Source organism: Falco rusticolus, chromosome 20, assembly GCF_015220075.1.
Source record: "Falco rusticolus isolate bFalRus1 chromosome 20, bFalRus1.pri, whole genome shotgun sequence".
Taxonomy (NCBI): domain Eukaryota; kingdom Metazoa; phylum Chordata; class Aves; order Falconiformes; family Falconidae; genus Falco; species Falco rusticolus.
This window is the reverse complement of record NC_051206.1, coordinates 3,442,339-3,462,407: the sequence shown is the minus strand read 5'-3', so window position 1 is coordinate 3,462,407 and position 20,069 is coordinate 3,442,339. Positions and strand designations below refer to the sequence as shown.

The 20,069-nt window shown below is 55.2% G+C and overlaps 1 protein-coding gene and 1 long non-coding RNA gene across 5 annotated transcripts; both read left to right on the top strand.

Moving 5' to 3' along the window:
- The first annotated feature begins 1,949 nt into the window (after positions 1–1,949).
- LOC119140280 lies at positions 1,950–4,073 on the top strand. Its single transcript, XR_005101577.1, has 2 exons — positions 1,950–3,555; positions 3,642–4,073. It is a non-coding gene; the product is annotated as an uncharacterized LOC119140280 (long non-coding RNA).
- Positions 4,074–5,752: 1,679 nt separating this feature from the next.
- SLC25A37 (solute carrier family 25 member 37) lies at positions 5,753–19,188 on the top strand. Of its 4 annotated transcripts, XM_037371444.1 has the most exons (5): positions 5,837–5,939; positions 7,106–7,383; positions 12,956–13,184; positions 14,606–14,662; positions 15,802–19,188. In XM_037371444.1, the coding sequence occupies exons 2-5, from the start codon at positions 7,381–7,383 to the stop codon at positions 16,320–16,322; spliced, it is 810 nt and encodes a 269-aa protein (XP_037227341.1). In that variant the 5' UTR covers positions 5,837–5,939; positions 7,106–7,380; the 3' UTR covers positions 16,323–19,188. The 4 variants fall into 4 exon arrangements, with proteins under 4 accessions (XP_037227339.1, XP_037227341.1, XP_037227340.1 ...); XM_037371442.1 differs by lacking the exon at positions 7,106–7,383 and having other exon boundaries at positions 5,753–5,939; XM_037371443.1 differs by lacking the exons at positions 5,837–5,939; positions 7,106–7,383 and adding an exon at positions 10,266–11,059.
- Positions 19,189–20,069: the final 881 nt, after the last annotated feature.

Genomic DNA, 20,069 nt, shown 5'->3' with positions numbered 1-20,069 from the left:
TTTGACCAAGGCCACATGAGGAGTCAGTGGCAGAGCAGGATCATTTCCCCAGCTTTAAACACATCCCATGAATGACAAGCCAGGGTTTTCTCCCTCCTTTCCGGATCTAATTTTGCTGCCTGCTAGCAAAAAAAAAAAAAAAAAAAAAAAGTATGCTGTACCCATAGCCAGCAAACCCCGTGGGGTCCTTTCAGCCTCCTCTTCCCAGTGCCACCAGTCAAGCCCGAAAGCCCCACCAGCATGTGCTGTGCCTTTCCCATTGTTTCCCCAGGGCTTCAAACCAGAAAGGCAAGTCGATGAAAAAATTCGGTCCAGGAAGTTATACAAAAGGCAGGTTTAATTATACACATTGGGTATTGCCTCTCCCTGTCCCATTAATCCATCGAGCCAGGTAATGGTAAATTAGGTCAGATTATGTGAGCGCTGAAATAAAACCCAGAGGCCAAATTCCTCGCATCCACACCTTTACCTCTGAGGTTGCATAAATGTTAATGGGCGCTGGATGTGTCTGACTCGCTTTGGTGGAGCTGCAGCGCTGAGTTTTCAAATTCTGGCTGTTTTGGCTTAGGAATAACCCAGCAGCATCGTTAGAGCTCAATTCTCTCTCATTTACTTTGCATTCGTGCTCATGGCCCTCACCGGCATCAACTTAATGCACTGTGGTTGATCTGTTATGCATATGTTGGCTATGAAACAAATACCTGGGCAATCTGGAGTGCTGCTCTGGTGAATCAAGGCAAAAAGAGATGCTTGGAGTTTGTACCGCAGCGGGGATTAATGTTCTTGAATTTCCCATCCTGAGCTATTGGCACCTCGGTGCGCTCAGCGAGAGCTTAAAGCAGAGGATGCCTTACGCTGGTGTTCAAATAAGTGGGTCAGTCCACCCTGAAGACAAAACAATGCTGTGGGCTGATTTTTATAGCATTTGCTATAGAGATAAAAAATAAATGCATTGGGTGTCCTAGCAGCTGCTGTTTCCCTCTGGCTGCTTTTTCCCAGCAGCATCGCAAAATGCACCCGGGTGGGCAGGAAAACCCAGGCTGGTGTCAGAGAGATCCTTTCCCAGGGCATCTTTGCAGGCTGATGCTGCCCTTGACCTAAGGACAGTTCTGGGGAGCGAGGGCCATGCTCGTCGTTGAAAATTTATTTTAAGGCATTGAACATTTCCAAGGAGGGATGGGGCTGGGGGGGCGGGGGGCGGGCTGGTGGTGGTCAAGTGCCAGCGTGCCAGGAAGGGGCTGCATCCACACCACGTGGGGTGGGGAGCGTGCTGGGATGCGCTGCTCGCTGACCGCTGGCAATTCCCACGTGAAAACCATCCTTCCTCCAGCATAAGCATCTGGCACGCAAGCTAGCAAAAAAATAAAAAAAATAATTAAAAAAAAGGCTGTGGGGACATAAAGAAATAAGGTTGCAAGCATATTGCCCTTAACAACATACATTTGCTCTGATCCCTCCTGTAAAGTGAGTGTTTTTCATGGTGCCGTAAGCGGGTGCCTTTTCCTTTCCATCATTAAAAATACAATTACCTGCTGCTGAATGGCTAAATTAAAAAAAAATAATAAATTTACAAAGTCTTGTAATTTACTGCTATGTGGCATTGTGCTGCTGGAGGTGAAGCAGTGCTCCCCTTCCTCACCCCCAGTCCGGCACCCCTGCCCGCAGCCCCGTGATGGTGGCAGCAGGTCGTGTAAAGGATAAAATAAAACCCACCCTAAACCAAGGTGTTGCTCAGCTGTTAGAGAACTTGTAATTTTGGAAAGCGGAAAAAAATAATAATTAAAAAAAATAAATAAAAAGACATCTATCCCACTGGCTCTTGCTGATAAGCCACAGTTTCTGTGGTTCCCAGAAGGTGCCCACCTGCCAGCAGGACACTCCTGCCTTATCAGCGTGGGTGCAGCCACCCTGCCGGGCGAGGGGCTGCGATAAGCCCACCCGGGTGCCCCTAATCAGCTGCCCAGTGCCAGGCAGATGGCCCGGGGGCCACCGCCACCTTCTCTGGGCAGGGACATCCGACAGGCGGGAGCATTTTGCTGCGTTTTGCGGCTTGTTTCTCGTTCCTCAGCATTTTTCTGGCGGTGCCTTGTGGTTCTGCTGCTTACGAGCTGTCCCGCCGTGCAGAGGCCCCACGAAGAAGGTTACGTACCAGGGAGGACTCAGATCTGCGGGTCTGATTCATCGTTTTATTTAGCTGCTCGCCATGATGCAACGCGCGCGGATTGCGGCGGGGTATTTTGCAGCGACTTGTCGGTCTATAAACGAGGGCAGTCTGCAGCCAGATCGTGCTTTTAGCCCCACTGAGGTGGTGCTAAGGACATTTTAGCTTTGTCCTTTGCTGCTTCTCTGCTGTGAGGGGGTTTGGGGCTCGTGGAGCCCCCGAGGGACCTGTTCAGCCCAGGGGAGCTCCGGCACGGGGATGGGATGCACCAAGCAGGGGTTGTGCCCTGTGAAGCAGCGAGGGAATCGTTGCACAAGACCGATTTGTTTCAAAGGGAGGTTTTGTAAGTTGAGTTGAATTCACGTGGTTGATGACCTGCGAGGGATGACTCTTATTTGCCAGGCAGGGATGGCAGGAAACCATCCCAGAGACACAGGCAGCTCCTTTTCAGGGGGGTGGGACGCGTGACGTGACAAAACCATGAGCCAGACCAGACTCCCCGTTTTCGCTCCCCAAACGATGAATAATTTTGTCCCTTCTTCATGAACATGGGGAAAACGCGTAGCCCGTGCATCTCTGCTTTGGCATCTCTGGCCGCAGCAGCTCCCTGGTGGTGGAGGGCATGGAGCAGAAGCAGAAAGGGTTCCTCGTGTCAGCGCTCCTCCGGGTTAAAGTGTAACCTGTGCCAGCACCGTGTTTTGGGCTGATTCACACTATTTATCAGGGAGCAAGACCTAAGGCTGTAGGGGAAAAGGCTCACTGAGGCGAGTGACGGTGGGATTTACCCCCCCTCCTCCCCCTGCCCTGCCAAAAGCACCAGCAGATCAGCTCTGTGGGGTGTTGTTTATGGGGTAGAAACCCTCGATAAACTACGTGGAGCAAGACTGGAAAGCATTCCCCTTGGAGTTTAGATTCAGGCATTGCCTTGACCAAAGCTGCCTTACAAAAAAGGATGTTTTTGGGCCGGTGTTTTGTTCTACATCTCGCCGTGCTTGCCGGAATCACGCCCGCTGCACGTGGCGCTCCAGCTGCCGCATGGCATCGAAGCTGGAGAACGGGGTGTCAACCCATCGGTATCAACCCATCAGTGTCAACCCGTCCGTTGGCAGCACATATTCGGTGTCGTCCCTTTTGGAGGAAGCAAAGCCGCGATAACGTGGTGGCTCCTGCCAGGGCGGGGGTGGGGGGGTGGGGAAAGGGGGAAGAGATGGAGCGATTTAGCAATTTCTCTGCTCAGTTTTGTGCCGTCGAAGGACTTTTTCATACTCTCTGCTTTCCACAAGTTTCAGGACATTGATGACACCTGGTGTGGTGGGACAGTGTGGCAGCTCGGACACGGCAGGACAGTGACCAGGTGTCCCCTCTGCCTCTCCCACCCACAAGCGCTGCTCCAGGTGCCACAACCCCCACCAGATACCCCAAATCAACCAGGGGCGAGTCACAGGTGTGATTTTTTAATTGTTATTGTTATTTTTTCCAGTGGCGCCGCGTTCCCACCGAGCCTTCCCAGCACAAAGAGGGGGCAGGAGGGAGGGGGGCAGCACATGCCTGTGCCCACCCTGGTGATGCTCCGCCGCAGCCCCTCTCTGGGTACCCGGACGGGCGGCGAGGATGGGAACACACGAGGCTCATCTCACCTCGTGCGTATTCATTTCACAGCAAACAGGAAAACCAAGCGCTTTATTTTTCCGCTTTTTTTTCGGGTTCTCGGAGGACGGTTTTCCTCCTCGCTTGCGGAGGCTCAAGCAGCAATAAATGGCTGTGCATTATCGCTGTGCATTATCACGGCGCTCCATGCAAACGGTTAACCTTGGTTCCAGGACACGCCACCTTCCCAGCAAGGTCGAATTCCAAATCATCCGTCAGGGCAGAATGAAATAAAGTCTCTTCCCACCGCCCTGGGCCACAAACACTTTGGCTCTATCTCTCTGAGCGCCCGGTTGAATTGGTTTGGGCTGGTTGCATGGTGGAACAGAGGGGATGGGGAGGGTTGGGGTTGTGGGGGTGTGTGGGGGGCTTGTTCCTCCTGAGGATGGGCCAGGGTTCCCGGTAAGAACCTTTCGGGAAGGGCAGCAAGCTCTCCCAAGCCCTTCCATGAGGTTTTTCTCCCCATGCCGATGCTCAGACCCAGGGAGGTGGGTTGACGTGGTGCCTTGCCCCGCTGCGCCGGCCCTGGCGGGGGGGTTGGTGAGAGCTGGAGCACCCAGAGAACCCCCAGACCCTACCAAAATAACCCCTGTGGTGGGCAGAACTCCCCTCCCCCTCTCTGAGGCAATTGGGGCTGGGGGGGGCTGTGGCATCTTCTGTGGGCTGGGGAGTGTGGGTGCCCAGGGGTGACTGGGGGGGCGCAGGGTGTGTGGGTGCAGGGTGTGTGTGTCTGTGGGGGGGGGCAGGGGGTGTGTGGTTGTGTCTGTGGGAGAGTGCAGGGGATAAGAGTGTGTGGGTGCATGCAACACCACCTGGGGGCTGTGTGTGGGTGTCTGTGGGTGCCTGTGTGTGTGTGTATGTGTGTGCAACACCACCCGGGGGCTGCGTGGCTGCGTGTGTGTCTGTGGGTGTGCGTGTGTGTGTGTGCATGGTGTGTGTGTGTGTGCATGGTGTGTGTGTGTGCCTGTGTGTGCAACACCACCTGGGGGCTGTGTGTGTGGGGGTCTGTGGGTGTGCAGGGTGTGTTTGTGGGTGTGCAGGGTGTGTGTGCAACAACACCTGGGGGCTGCGTCTGTGGGTGTGCAGGGGCTGTGTGTGTGTGTGCAGTGTGTGTGCAGTGTGTGTAACAATGCCCAGGGGCTGTGGCTGTGGCTGTGGGTGCCTGTGGGTGTGCAGGGTGTGTGTGTGTGCAACAACACCGGGAGGCTCAGTGTGTGGGTGTCTGCGCGTGTGCCAGTGTGCGCAACATCACCTGGGGGCTGCGTGTGTGTCTGTGGGTGTGCGTGGGGGGGTGTGTGTGTGTACAACAACACCCGGAGGCTCTGTGTGTATGTGTGCAAGGTGTGTGTGTGTGTGCGCAAGGTGTGTGTGCGTGCGTGTGTGTGCAACACCACCTGGGGGCTGTGCGTAGGGCTGTCTGCGGGTGTGCGGGGTGTGCGTGGGGGTGTCTGCGTGCACAGGGGGTGTGCGTGTGCAACAGCTCCCGGGGGCTGTGTGCCCGTGGGTGCCTGTGGGTGCCCGCGCCCGCGCCCCCGTGCCCACCCTCGCCCCCCCCCTCCCCGCACGCCGCCGCGCGCCGCCCCCCCTCCGCGCGCCCTGCAGGGGCGCCCACCCCTTCCCCAAACAACCAATCGCAACTCCCCCCCCGCCGTCCCTGCTCGCCCATTCGTCCGCGGCGCTGCCAATCGCTCTTCCCCTCCCGCCTCCCGCTACCCGCCGGCTGTGACGTCATGCCGGGGGGGCCCCGCGCAGCAGCTCGCTATTGGCGGGCGCGGGGCGGGGCGGGGCGGGCGCGGGCGCGGCTTTAAAACGGGGCCGGGGCGGCGCGCGAGCCCCGTGCCGCCCCCCCCCACCCCCGGAACCCCCCGTGTCCCCACCCCCGGTGCCACCTTCCCCCACCCCCCATCCCCCGTGCCCCCCCTCCGCCGCCGCCGGGCGAATGGAGCTGAGTTGCGGAGTGGGGGGCAGCGCGGCCCCGGGGCCCGGCCCCGCCGCCGCCGCCCCCCCCGCGCCGCCCGTGGAGGAGTACGAGAGCCTGCCCAGCGGCGCCTCGCTCGGCACCCACATGGTGGCCGGGGCGGTGGCGGGCATCATGGAGCACACGGTCATGTACCCGGTGGACTCGGTTAAGGTGGGTCGGGGGGGGGGGGGTGTGTGTGTCACCCCGCTGGCTGCGGGTCTCGGGGGGAGGCGTGCAGGGGGCACCGGGGGTGCGTGTGCGTGCACCGGGTACCGGGGGGTGCTGGTGCAAGCGGGAGGGTGCGCGGTGGTGCAAGGGGGGAGTGTGCAAGGGGTGTCGGGGTGCTAGTGCGGGGGAGGGTGGCGGCGTGTGGGGGTGCAAGGGGGGGCGAGTGTGCAAGTGGGGGGGGCTGTGCAAGGCGTGTCGGGGTGCAAGGGGGGCGAGTGTGCAGGGGGTGTCGGGGTGCAAGTGGGGGGAGCGTGCGAGGGGTGTTGGGAGTGCGTAAGGGGGGGGCGGGTGTGCGGGGGGTGTCGGGGTGCCCAGGGCTCCCGGGGTGGGCAGCGCTGCTCGGAGCCGGCAGAGCTGTACCTGGCTGTTGTGGAGCGTGCAGGAGCTGTAGGGGGTGGGCGAGGAGCAGGGTGCTGCGGGGTGGGTGCCCCCGCGGTGTCACCCCCCAGGGTCTGCAATGGCAGCCCGAGCTGGGCACCCACAGGCCCCATCCTGGTGGCCCTGGGGAGCTTTGCGCAACCCTTGGTGCAAAGGTGTGACCGGCCTCGCCGTCTCCCGCTGCGGCAAGCAAATCCTCGTGCTGGGGGGGACACTGGCAGCGTCATCCCCCAGCGTGGGGCTGAGCAGGACCCCCCCTCCCCCCCCCCCCCCCCCCCCAAGCTGTCAGAATCCCAGCCCGGGAGGGAAAAGCTGGTGGGATGGGGTGGTCTCCATCCACCCACCAGCACGGCCATGAGTGGCACCAACTTGACCTTACGTGTGGCCCTGTGGCCATGGTGGCTTTATGGGGGTCGGGGCTTCTAAAGGGGCTGCGGGTGGGCTGCTGGTGGTTGGGTTTTAATGCAGACGAGACTAATAATGCTGGAGACTAACGAGCTGTGCCCTGGAGAACGCAGGAGGGAAGGCTCCACGGTGGTAGGATGCATCGTGAAGGGTATTTCTCCCTCTTGCCCTGCCAGCACGCTGCTTTGGTGGCCTGAAAAAAAAAGTTTTGGAAAAGCCACCCCACCCCCCCCTCAGTGCTGTGTTGCTGGTGCTGACAGATCCTCCGTGATCCCGTCGGGAAGGGCTGCCAGCAGATGCTCTAATTTCTCCTCTTCTCAACGCAGGGTTCCCTGGCAGAGTAGGAAGAGGAGAGGAAATGCCTTCGCTTTGAGGCGCTGGAGGTCTTGCTGCGATATGTGCTCCGAGGGAATATTCCCTGCTTTTTTTCTTTTCCCCATTTCCCCTCCGGGTCTGGCCCGTAGGTCTGGGCAGCGGGGGTCCCCATGGGGTGCCGGGTCCGTGGCCACCCCGGGTGCTGCCGCACCAGCTTCTTTCACAAACAAGCCCGGTGTTTTCTGCCAAGTCACGGCCAGAGCAGCGTGTCGTCACTCCGGACTTTATGGTTGGTGTTGAAGAGGGCATTTCCTCCGCCGGGAAAGAGGGGAGGGAGAAAACGAAAGTTGTGCCTGGTTTCCCGGAGCGGGAGGTGCTTTGTAGGAAGGTGAAAGTACTGGTTTCACTGGACACTGGATGGATTCCCTGGTTGCTTCAGGGCTGGCAGCGCCTGTGCGGGGAGATTGCCAGAGCCATGCCTTATGCTGGGACTAATCCTGCTCAGCAAACTGCTCGAAGGGCTCGGAAGCAGATAAAATACTCCAGCTGTTGGCTGGCTTCAGGGAAACCCCAGCGGAGCGCAGCCGGGGTCACATCGTCTGCTGGGGCAGAGCAGAATCCTCAGCTGCGGGCTCTGGGTCCTGCTCCTGCGCTGGCCACTTGCCGCTGAGCTGTGCCCCTTCTGCCCACCTGCTGACCCCAAAAAGGCAGCTTTTTGTCCTGGGAGTAACCAGAGGTTAATTAAACTTGTGAGAGCCTCTGTCTTCCACTTTGCCGGGGTCTCCTCGCACAGAAAAGCAGCACAGCTCCTTCCTTTGCCTGACTTGCTGGGTACTGGGGGCTTACTGGGACCAGTCACGGCTGCATGGAGCATGCAGGAGGTGTAGGCAGCTGGGGATGCTGCAGCAAGAGGCGTTTTGTTTTGGGCACCCGGCTCGGTCAGTCGTGCTGTAGCGGAAATGTTTTGGTTCCGGCGAGTTATTTCCTCTGAAAGAGAAAGTGAAAGTGTTTTAATTTGGGAAATTGTTTGCTTCAGACACTTGCACAATTCCTGAGCTTGGCGAGGTCGGGGAGAGGCAGGCTGCGATGGTGGCGTCAAGGCAAGCGGCTAAGCTAGCGCCCGGGTGCACCGCGGTGTAGTAGCGCCCAGAGGATACCCCGGGGTGCTGTAGGTGCCCGCGGCGCAACACACGCTGGGCGGTGACGAGGGAGGGTGTAAATCCGCGATGCACGTGCCGCAACGCCTGGCTGCGACAGCTGTGCTGGACCTTAAGGCATTGCTGGTTGTACCTGTGTTTTTGCTGTTCCTTTAGAAATGTACTACAGGTTGTATTTCCCTCCAGCTGGAGGCTTGTGTCTTGGCTTTCCCACTGTGTTCCTCCTGATGGTAAGGAGCCGCTTGTAGCTTCAGCCCTAACTACGCGGTGGGCTCTGTCTTATCCGTGTCTTGACACCGGCTTGAGCCGTAGGTGCTGGTGGCTCTCGGGGTGCTTAGGCTTGTTTTGTTTGGTAGATGCTGCAAACGCAGCGGTCCTGGCAAGCCTGACGTGTCTCCACATTAATTTTAGAGATGGGCACGTCAAGGGCTTCTGGGGATCTGGAGGGGTCCCCTGGAGCCGCCTCTTTTAAAGCCATTTGGGGTTTTTTTTTTCCGCAAGGCTGCTGGAGCTGGCAGCCCACGGCAGGTAAAGCGGCCACCTCGGGGACATGAGGAGCAGTTGGCCTCACCTGGGAGCTAATGTGGTGGGAAGCTGGAGAGGTGCTGGGCTCGAGCCTCCCTGCTTTGCCGTGGATGGCGGTGGCACTGGTGACAAAGTCCTCGCTCCAGCCGTGACCACGTTGCATCCCTTCTCCATGAAAACCTGAGCTGCTCAGGAGCTGGTGTGAGTTGGTTTTACCGTGGGTGTGTGTGGATTCCAATGGGACGGGAGGTCCCATACTGGAGATCTGCCATACTGGCAGGAGAAACATCTAGCCTACATCTGTGGTGCTCCAGGGGGAGTGGAAGGGGAAGGAGGATGAGCGCGATGGGCTTGTTGGGAGGGATGGAGTGAGTGCTCCAGTGGCTCCAGCTGGGACACTCAACCCTGGGTGACCTGCTTGGTGCAAGGACACTTTGGAGCATCTCTGCTTGTAACAACGGTGTTGAAAGCGCCCAAGTGCTCGGGTGGCAGGGCAGGTGAGCTGTTTTGCTGTGGGTGGTTTAGGCTTTGGGGTTAGGGACGCTTGCTTTGGCTTGGGTTTGGTGCTGGGAGGTTCTGCATCCACCCATCTCCGCAGAGGTCCGGGAGGAGCAGCTCCTCGTGTTTTGGCTGATAGTGTCAGGGTGCTGGAAAGTCATGGCTAACCTGTTCCACTGACCCTGTGCTCCCCTCCTGTGGTGGGTACCACACCGAGGGCGTTGCTTGTCCGGGGAGCTGCTCTAACTGAAAAAACCAGCCTAGCCTAAAAAAAAAAAAAGTTCAAATCTTGAGCATGGCATGGGTTGTGCAATAGCAAAGCCTTCTCTGGCCAGCAGGATCGGCCTGGGTTGCTGCAGAAACGCTGCTTATTTCCTGGTAAAAGCATATTGTGTTCTCCATGCCTTTTGTTAGCTTCAGGGAGAGCGGGCTGGCTGGCACATGAACGTGCAAGCTGAACTTTGAGAAAGCATGCTGTGTTCGGGGGGGGGCAAAAAAAAAAACCAACCCAAAAAAACACAACACAAAGGCAAATTACATCTGAACTTGTTTGTACAGTGGCATGTCAAATCGGTGACCCTTTGCGAGACTACGCAGGGCTAGAGACCTGGCTCTTGTTAATAAATTCCAGCTAGAAAATGAGCCTGGATGAGTCCTCTGCTCCCAGCCTTGGGAAGGCTGGGTGCTGTCCCCCTGAGAGCACCCATAAAATCAGTGCTGGTAACCTGGTGGACCTGAGGCTGTGACTTCTGGTGGAGTTTCTGATGCTCAAGCTGGAACCAGGGCTACCAGGATGGTTTCAGTGCGTTCTTGCCTTATGCAATGAGGATTAATCTTAGTAGGTGGAGAAGTATTTCTTGGCTGGTTAACAGCGGAGGGGGGGAGGCTTCTGGAGGAGTTGGCTGGCTTCAGGTAGGTGGCAAGGGATGGGAGGGAGGAGGGGGGGGGTGAGGACTGCATAGCGCATAGCAAATCATCATCATTCATGCCGCGCTAAGCATAGCTGGGATGAGAGGGAGCTGAACCTGTTTTCAGCTCTGTCCCCCTTGCATTGCAGTGGCCGCCCGGGAGATCTCGGTGTGGGTCGCTCCTGGGGCTGTTTGTCTCCATGGTTTTAATGAAAGGTCTGAGCTTGTGGACCTGCCGGCGATGCAAAGCGCAGTGCGTGGGCTAGGTGGGTGCAGCACACGCTTACCGCCCGCTCAGGGGTACGGTCCGAGCGTTTGGACCCCTCTGGAGTGGCTCAGGTGGTCAGCAGAAAAATAAAAATGGATAGTTATCCGTTCTGATGTGAGAGCAGCTCGGTCGGGACGGGGATACTCGGGGTTAGCTTCCAGTAGCACAGCACCACCCGCTTCGCTCCTGCACATGCCAGGCTGGCAGTTTATTGCTTTACAGGAGCACTTATCCCTGATTACCTTTCTGATGAGATGCTGCTGCTGCCTGCTTAAATTATACCATCTGCTTCGAAGGCATCCCGGTGATAGAGCGGGGTGAGATCGGGATCTCCAAGGGTCAGCCCCGGAGGCTGAAGCAATGCCTTCAAGTTAAAACTAGCAGAGCAAAAAAAGAAAAACAACCGACCAAAACCCCAGCTGGATGCGACCAGCTCGGCGGCAGTGGGTCATGCTGAGTCACGCTGACGGTGGAGCGGCTGCCGGGAGTTTCTCCAGGGCATCGTGAAATCCAGCCCTTCCTGATGAGCATCTGCAGGACGGGAAGGTGCAGAGACCCTTGGTGGGGTTGCAGGACCCTTACACCCACTCGATGACGGCAGAGAACCAGGTTTAAAACCTGTTTTTAAATTCCAAGGTCATTCAGTGCTGTTGCTGCCCTTGCAGGAGGATTTTTTCCTGGGCTTTTGGGGCGATCTCTGGTGCTGTGTGTAGGTTACAATGCAGTGCTCTGAAGCAGGAGCTTTGCTTGAGGCCACCAAAAACCCTGTTGTAGGGTGATGCCTTGTCATGAACACCGGCCAGTGCTTAAAAGTTTGAAATTCAGCTAGCTGCTTGACTAAGTCGCTTTGCAAATATAATTCCTGTGCGATTTTTTTTTTTTTAGAATATTTACTACAGATGCGCCAATTTGTTTGGCTCAGCCTCGTGTATTGCTTTGCTGCTTTCGTAGCTTGGTTTTGGTACGTTGGGCCGGAGTCCTGGAATTCAGCTCTGGTTTCTTCCTTGGTTCTCCAAGTGTGTAAGTGCTCTTCAGCTTCCACAAACTAGAGCGGTTTGGAGAATCAAAGGTCCAAACCTGAAGCGTTTTTATTGGCTTCACCTTGCCTGGAAGCGTAGCTGTAGTGTTGCCTCCTGGTTAATTACTGCAGTCAGTTGATAAGCTTGAAGGGACGTGTCCCGATGAGGAAGCGTGGAGGTGGCGACACCAGCTCTTGCATTTTCCAGGGCCGTTGAACCTCTGCTGAGGACCGAGCCGCTCGTGCTGCTGAATCCTTTGGGGGAAACTGATGTGACAGTGGGGTGTCCCAGCCGCTGGGTGGAAGGCATCCTTCCCATCAAATCCCAATGGCCCCTTAATTGCAGTTCTCCAGCTTCTCCTTGAAAGAGCGTTAATTGGATGGATGGAGCCTGGTGCAGGTTGCTAAATGCCGATTCCTGTGGCTGTGTCCATTCCCAGGAGCCTTCTGTTTACATTTCGAGGCGTGCTACAACCAAAGGCTGCATCCCTTCAGACCGGTTTTGGTGTGGTGGGGTGTATCAGGCATGTTGCAGAGCAGCAGGACGTGCGGGCTGCGTGGCAGGAGCATCCCTTTGCATCTTGATGCTCTGTTGTGCTTGCTCCTGCTGGGGTGCCTGCAGAAGTTTAAGCCCTGCCGGTGTCTCTCCCCTTGCTGGTGGGAGGTGGCTGGGGTCTCTGCCTTGCAAACACCCATGGCAGGCTGGCAGCGTTGCAAGGGCTTGCAGCGTTGCTGCTGTGCCACAGCATCAGCCTGCCGAAGCCTGAAACGAGCTAAAAGTACTAATTTTTCCCACGGTGCATAATTAAGTGATGGCAGGGAGTTTAATAAGGTGCTTTGGGTGCCAGGAGCTTAGCTGGCTTCAGCAACCTGGGGAAGAAAAGCCCATCGAGGGCTGGAACGAAGGTGCGGATGAAACCACCTGGCTGAGGCAGGGCCACCCTCTGGGTGGCTGCAGGAGGACGGGGTGGCCTTTGCCTCTCCGACGGGTCGGGGTGGGGGGTTGTTGTGGGTTGCCCCATTTTCTCAGCTTGCCCTTCTAGGAAACCTGTTCCCCCATGGGGCTGGCCGTGCGCGCCGGGTGTCACGAGCAGCTGAGCAGCTGCAGGAGGAACAAGCTGGGGCAGAGCGCCGGCGGTGTTGTAAGCAAGGAGCAATTAAAAGACCTAACTGTATTTCTTCACCCCGTCTTTTGAACAACTGCGCTCGCTTAATTCCCTGTACTTTCCGCGCATAAACCAGAGCAGAGGTTACGCTTCCCTCCGCCGAGCGCTTGTCTGAGCAGCCTCGTAACGTTTTGGTGTTGCAATGGATTTAACCTTGCTGGTCAGGCAGGGATGCGTGGATGAGCAGTGCTGTGGCATGGGTGCGACCGGGGACTGAATTACTGACTCCACTAATGATCTTGGAAGACTTGTAGCTCTTCGTGTGCTTGTTGGGTGGAAGACGGGTAACTGAGGTCTCTCCCTTGGTGTGCTTTGTTGCAGACGAGGATGCAGAGCTTGCAGCCGGACCCCAAAGCCCAGTACAGGAGCGTGTACGAAGCTCTGAAGAAGATTGTCCTTACAGAGGGTTTCTGGAGGCCTTTACGTGGGATTAATGTCACCGTGCTGGGGGCTGGCCCTGCCCACGCCATGTACTTTGCCTGCTATGAGAAAATGAAAAAGTCTCTGAGTGATACTATCCAGCATGGAGGGAACAGCCACTTGGCCAATGGTATATTTTGCTTTTTGCACACACAAAAAAAAAAACAACCCACCCACTTGCAGTTAACAGCATGTCCCTTGCTTCATTGCTTAGCCTGCCATCGTTCACCGTGCTCTGCTCCTGGAAGAACCTGCTGTAGGCACCGTAGATGCCTGTACAGGAGGATGCAGGATGTGACCGTACCCCGGGGCTCGCAGGTCCCGGCACTCCTGGAGCAGTGGGGGGAGGCAAGTGTGGCACCTGCCTTCCAGCCGAGAGCTTGACACTAGCCACCGTGCTCCTCCAAAACCTGTCTTAGGGCTACTGATTGCTTGGTAGGTCCCTCTTGCAGTCAGCAGCAGAGAAACCCCTCCTGACCTGAAGCCTCTGATGGCTCTGTTGCACACCCCCCAGTCTTAATCCAACCTAGATTTCTGCACTGCTCTTTAATCTCAAATTATTCCAGCCCAGGTTATCAATACACTGGGTGAGAATTGTTCAGCTGCAGCCGCAGGTATCATCTAAACCTCTTGAGATTTAAATACAGGTTGTTCCAGCTGTCTCCCTTGGAGCTCCAGCACGGCGAAGTGCGCTGCATTCCCTGTGTGCTTGCATGCTTTGCTACAGATTTTGCTTCTACAGGGAAGGCTTGTGCTTTTCGGTCCAGCAGTGCGGCTGTGACAGCAGAACCCCTCTCACTGAGCAGCTGGGGTGCTACAAAAGGGTTTGGTCAGAAGATGTTTCTGCCTGGTCCTTGCCATGATGTGACAGTAGGAATCTGCCGTGGCAGTCACTTGGCTTGACACTCACTTGACTTGACTCAACCAACTCAGTTAAGGGTATATAATATCTTCCTGGCTTGCTGCTTTCTGCTAGTAATATGCTTCCTATGCTTGCCTTTCAAGTAGCTACAGGCTTTGGTACCAGCGGGGAAACCGAAGCGCCGTGTTAATGAGAAATGACCGAAAGCCATTTGGGCAAGAGAGAATTTGCGATGGAAACCTACATCAAAGGAGAAGGTGTGGCTCCAGAGGCCCGTCCTAGAGCCAACTGCAGGATCGTTAATGGCTGGCTGGATGTTTGCAGAATCCGTGCAATTAGTGTTTTAAAACTAGACTGAGTAAACGGATGAAAATGCCTAATTATGGATGCGCTGAGCCAGTCCTAAGCGCTGCTGGTTTCTCAGCCCGGTGCAGGCTGAGCGAAGCTGGTGGTGTCTTGCACAGGCAAAAGCTTGCGAGGTGGTGGAGGGAACAGCTGTGAGCACATCCCGGCTTCTGCCAAGCTGCTCTGGGTGGGTTTTTCCACACTGGGAATAGTGGTGTGTTGCTGGCTGCTTCCTTGGGCTTGCTGTGACGCACAGCTCCCCACGCAGTGGTACCCAGGTGCTCGGTGGCTTCTGAATCTTTTCTTATTTTTTTTTTTTTGAAGGATGCTCTTGTGTCTTGCAGGGATAGCAGGGAGCGTGGCCACGCTGCTCCACGACGCAGTGATGAATCCCGCTGAAGGTAATGCCCTGTGCTGTTGGGGGAAGCGCTGCACCCCCTTAGCCTGGGGGGGCACTGGGGACCCTGCAGCATCTCAGCAGCTTAAGCCCTTTGCTTTAGTGACTCTGCCCAGTTTTTGGTGAGCTCAGGCCGTTGTAAAGGGTTAAATTCTGCCTGGTTGTTTTCCCTTGCTTGCCAAGGGGTTGCACGGCATCCGTGTGGTGTATAGTGACTTTCCAGGAAAACTGGTGTCGCCTTTAGCACGAGGCTGTTGCTACTCTGCTAGTGTGTATTTACTGGAGCGGCTGCATCTTTTTTTGAAGCTGGGGGCTACCCAAACAAAACCGAGCTCAATCATGTTGCTAGACCAGTGCAGCAGCCGGTGGGACTGTTGTGTAGCCTTCCCGGGCAGGCAGAGACTGGCACGAAGAGGACTGATGAAGTGCAGCTAAAATGAAGACAATTAGCTGGACTGCCAGCTCTTCAGTGTTAATGTGTTGTGCTTCTGAGCTGGCCCCAAGTCAGGTTTTTCCTGAAGGAAAAAAAAAAGTCTCCAGTGTTTCAAATCCTTTTAATCATATCCTGGTTAAGTGAATTAAATTGGACTTTTAAAGTCAGTGCAAGTTGTTCCACTTCAGGACTTGGGCTTGTAGGTGGGGTCTGTTACTTCCCAGGTGACCTCTGGTTGTTGAATCCCCTTTCTGCCCTTGTCCTCTTGGAATGTCAGTGTTTCAGCGCAACGGGATACCTCCGAGGGTCCTTGTCGGTCTGTCTTAATGCCTTTCTAGCTAGAGCTAAAGATTCCTTAATTAAGCTGGAGGAGCGCGTTAGCCCCTGGAAGTGGAGGGCTGTTGAAGTGGGGCTGAGCTCTGACCCGCCTCCTTCGCTTGTTGAGTTTTTGGGGGGCACTGGGGGGGCTGGGGGAAGCGGAGGATGGACGCAGCCTGGGGATAAGGGGCTCGTGGCTACAGAAATGCCCGGCGTCTGCCGCAGCCGTGCGGGTTTGGAAGGGGAGGTCAGGGCTGGGTGGTTGGGACTGGGAGCAGGGCGTTGTGATGACTGGGAGAGATGTGCCTCAGCTAATTCTGTGTTTCCCTGTGTCTGTCCCCCCCGGTGCTGCCTGCCCTGCCCTCGCCCCCTGCGACCACCGCCTGGACCAGTGGTGAAGCAGCGGATGCAGATGTTCAACTCCCCCTACAAGTCCGTCCTGGCGTGCGTGAGGACAGTGCAGAAGGTGGAGGGGTTCGGTGCCTTCTACCGCAGCTACACCACCCAGCTCACCATGAACGTCCCCTTCCAGGCCATTCACTTCATCACCTACGAATTCATGCAGGAGCAGATCAACCCGCGCCGGGAGTATAACCCTCGCTCCCACATCGTCTCCGGTGCTGTGGCGGGGGCGGTGGCTGCCGCTGCCACCACTCCTCTGGATGTCTGCAAGACCTTGCTCAACACCCAGGAGAACATGGCCTTGAGCTCTGTGAACATCAGCGGGCATCTCTCGGGCATGGTGAACGCCTTCAAGACTGTCTATCAGCTGGGGGGCGTTTCGGGGTATTTCAGGGGGGTGCAGGCACGTGTCATTTACCAGATGCCTTCGACGGCCATCGCCTGGTCGGTGTATGAATTCTTCAAGTACTTTCTCACCAAGCACAAGCTGGAAAAAAGAACCTCCTTGTGAAGGACTGCCTGAGTGTGAGCGCCAGCCCCCATGTCCCACCCCCCGTGTCCCCACCTGCCAGCCCTGGGTCTCCACTAGGGAACAAGCCAGCTTTCTGGTGGAGTCACAGCTGACCTCCACTTCTCCCTCCCCAGGGGTTAAAGTGGTCCTCGGCCACCTGTTCCCCTCCTCGCTTAAACCATAAGATAGTTTATAAAGACTTATAATAATATATATATTTAATAACTTTATTTTGGAGAAGTGAATCTGCTAACTGATATTTTTCTCTGAATAAGTTTGAAGATGTAGTTTACTCCTCACCAGGCAGCTTAGGTTATATAGCCTAGGCTGTTTGGTTTTTTGGTTGTTTTTTTTTTTTATGGCAAAGAAGCAAAATATCCTGTCACAGAACTTTTTATATAAATATAAAATAGATGGATAATGTTTATCCTTTATTTTTCTATGTAGGCATTTGGATTGTTTTTTTAAAATACTATTACAGCTAGATGCTAAGCTGTTTAAAAAGGGCAAAATTCTTCCATCCTGTGTAAGGAGGACACAAAAGCATTTATTTTTATAGCCAGATTGGCTTTAATGATACAGCATTTAGCCTCCGAACGGTGGCCAGGATTCTCATGTGCGTGTCAAAGGTACTTGGTGGCCCTTTGAGACTTGCTGGGATGGAGGGGAGAAGGAACGGGAGCTGCAGGGCACCAAGGAGGGGCACCCCAAAGTACCTGGTTACTTTGCAGGAGAGGGGGAAACTAACAATTTCATTTTTTACAAGGAGACTCTTAAAAAAAAAAATTAGATTGTAAAGGATAGTGTGTGGGGGGGTTTGCAAACAATTTTTTTTAAAGGTACATTTTTATGGTGTGTGATCGCTGAACAGCCTTCATCCTCCCTTAATTTATTCATACTTGTTTCTCACGAAGGCCCTGATCCCACCACCGTGCGCATCTCTCCAGCTGGTGGGGTCGAAGTGGGGTGCAGGGAGTCACTCAGAGTCACAAGGGTCGCATCCTGGCAGCACCAGACCAGCAGCAGGCAGCGACAGCCTTGGGCAAGGCTTACCTGCAGAGGGAAAGCCACCTCCCAGCCCGTGTTTGACAATAAGCTGCTGCTCATCAAGAGAGGGGAGGAAAAAAAACCCCAACTAACCTAGAGAGGCTCCTAAAAATTTGGCTTCGCTGCTGTAGGATGCTGAGCTCCGTGGTGGCCAGCAAAGCTGTGCCTGCTGGGGCAGGGTGACAGCCTTGCTCCGTGCCCTGCTCCTTGGAAATGGCTCTTCCAAACCAAAACCCCATCCTTTAGCCTGTGACTTGGGTTCTCAGTGGCCCCTGAGGGATTTTTAGGAGCCTGGATGCATAAATACAAGTTACAGGACACAAAGTGGCACGTTTCCATCCTCCCTGGGAACTTGCCCTGCCAGCAGCGGCTGATGCCTCAAGCTGATGCCATCGCCTTACTGCTGTGCATGGTGCAGCTTGTGGAGATGTGGCTTCAGCCAGATTTTGGGCTGGCACGTGTCACTGGAGGGGTCCTGTCAGCCAGGTGCCCTGTATGGGATGACACTAAGCAGAGCTAATCCTTTTGCTCCGTTATTTGGAGAAGGTAAATCAAAGAGCACCTCTGGGTGGTGTTGCATGTGCCTTGTGTAAATTAACCTTGTACCACTGGTAATGGTGAAATGGAGCTTCTTGATGCCTTTTTGTCACTTAAACTGAATGAATCACTGTGTCAAATGCACCCTGTGTCTTAAAAGTGTGGAAATTGGAAGCTTGGGGCTGCTGGTCTCAGTGGTGCAGCTGGAGAAAGTCCCCAGGGCTGGAGGTCTCGGAGCCATCTGTTAGCCTTGGATACCTTTTTTTTTTTTCTATTGACTTGAGCAACTGGAGAAGTCACTAACAGGTACCAGAACTGCACATAATATTTCCATCAGAGATGGGCATAAAAACTCCTAGAGGAAAATTTTGGGTCACTTTTAATATTCAAAGAGGCAAACTGTAGCATAACGTGGAAGGCGACGGCTTTTGGTGTGACTTCAGTAGTTAGGAGTCATAGCGAGACGTCCCCAGGGCATCATCCTCTTCCTCTGGCTGCTTAGCTTTAATGTTTCTGACTTCACCCTGGCTATTCTGGGAGAGCTTCGTCTCCCATCTGGAGTAACCTGTGAGTAGCTGGGAGATGAAGGCTGGACTTGCCCAGGGACGGAGCCTGTGGAGTGACTGGGAGGGCGGTCGCGGCTTTGGCCGGCTGAGCATCCTCCTTGGAGGGGGGAGCTGGCACCCATCCCGTTGGGGCTGCTAGCCAGAGCGTGCCCCGGAGCCTCCTGAGTGCTGAGCACAAATATCAGCCAGGTTTTCTCGGGAGCTTGCTCTGCCCCGAGCAGGTGAGGAGCACTTGCAGGTTTATAGAGCTCTTGACAGATCGCCCCGGCTATCGGATAAAACCAGACTTCCCATTCTGCAGCTGGGAGTGTGCCTGGCCGCTCTCATAATTGCAGAGGTCTCTGGGATGTTGAATTAAAATGTTTCCTGCTGTACGTAACGCTGGATCCCCAGGTGAAAGCCCCTTCACCAAAGCCCTCCTCATCTCTGCTAGGTTTGCATTGGGAAGTTTTGCTGCGAGTGTGATGTTTTATTTTAACCTGGGATGTGAAACATGTACTGCTGCTTTGTCTGCAACGAACGCACATATTATTTAAAGGGGGAGGATGAATAACTTTGTCCGCAGTTCTTAATTTTTATTTTATTTTGCCTGCCTTGGAGTTTAATGTGTTTCCTTAAATGTATATTTAACAACGCAGGAGTTCGTTTGTGAAATGCTGCTACAGTTGTATCACTGGAGCTCAAGGAAATAAAATATTCTGATTTTTGTCCTTTTAGGCCCATGCTTGTGCCTTTCCTCAGCTGGGGGCTGTGCGGGAGGGTGTCACGGGCTCGGGCTGATCTCTGGGGGAGTGGTGCCTTCTAGTGTTCCCCGAACACTTGGCAGGCTCAGCACCTGGCAGCAGCACCTTGCCAGCCAAGCTGGATAAAGCCCTTTGTCATCACGCTGGAGGAAGAAAAACACCCCTGGGAGGGGTTGCACAGCCTGGCAGGAGCTGACATCTGTACCGTGGGCTTGTTGCTCCTCTAGGAGCCGCTGAAGGATTTTAAAACATTGTCCTCTCGGCCAGAAGTTGGCTTCTGAGATTTGCAAAGCAAACCTGCTGCCTGCGGCTTGCTCAGCAGCAAAGCAAATGCCCAAATTGCAATTTCTTTCTCCCCCCTGGAAGAAAGTGCATGGGGTGAAAGCCCTGGGGAGCTGCTCATCTGCTGAGATCTCAATATTTGCTGCGTAATTTGAAGAGTAAAAACTACCCCAGAGGATATCAAGCTGCTTTAGATCTTGCTTTCCCCTTAAAGAAAAAGGAAAAGGTGGTGGTGCAATTTCGGCGCAGGGCTGAGCAGCTTCAGGTTCATCTGAGCTTACTGAGCTGTCCCCAGGGCTTGGCTGTGGTGGGCTCTAAGGGGGCAACCCCCCCCCCCCCCCAAACCCCAAGTCTTAACTAAAATGTTCCAATTATAAAATCTCTGGCGTGGAGTGACTGTTTCAGCTCCGGCTGGAAAATGTTTCTGGCCCCGAGGTGGCTCCAGGTGGGGATTTGGGTTTCCAGCTTCGTGTCCGATGGAGGTGGCTTTGCTGGTGAGGATGCCAAATCAACCGTGCTGTTGCCATTGTGGCCACGGGGGTGGGCACTCAGGGGGTCTGTAAGCAGAGGGG

Bases quoted from the DNA above. Each gene is read 5' to 3' on its own strand.
- SLC25A37 (XM_037371442.1), top strand. From the start codon at position 5,874: ATGGTGGCCGGGGCGGTGGCGGGCATCATGGAGCACACGGTCATGTAC. The intron at 5,940-12,955 runs GTGGGTCGGGGG...GCTTTGTTGCAG, and splicing joins ACCCGGTGGACTCGGTTAAG to ACGAGGATGCAGAGCTTGCA. The intron at 13,185-14,605 runs GTATATTTTGCT...TGTGTCTTGCAG, and splicing joins GAACAGCCACTTGGCCAATG to GGATAGCAGGGAGCGTGGCC.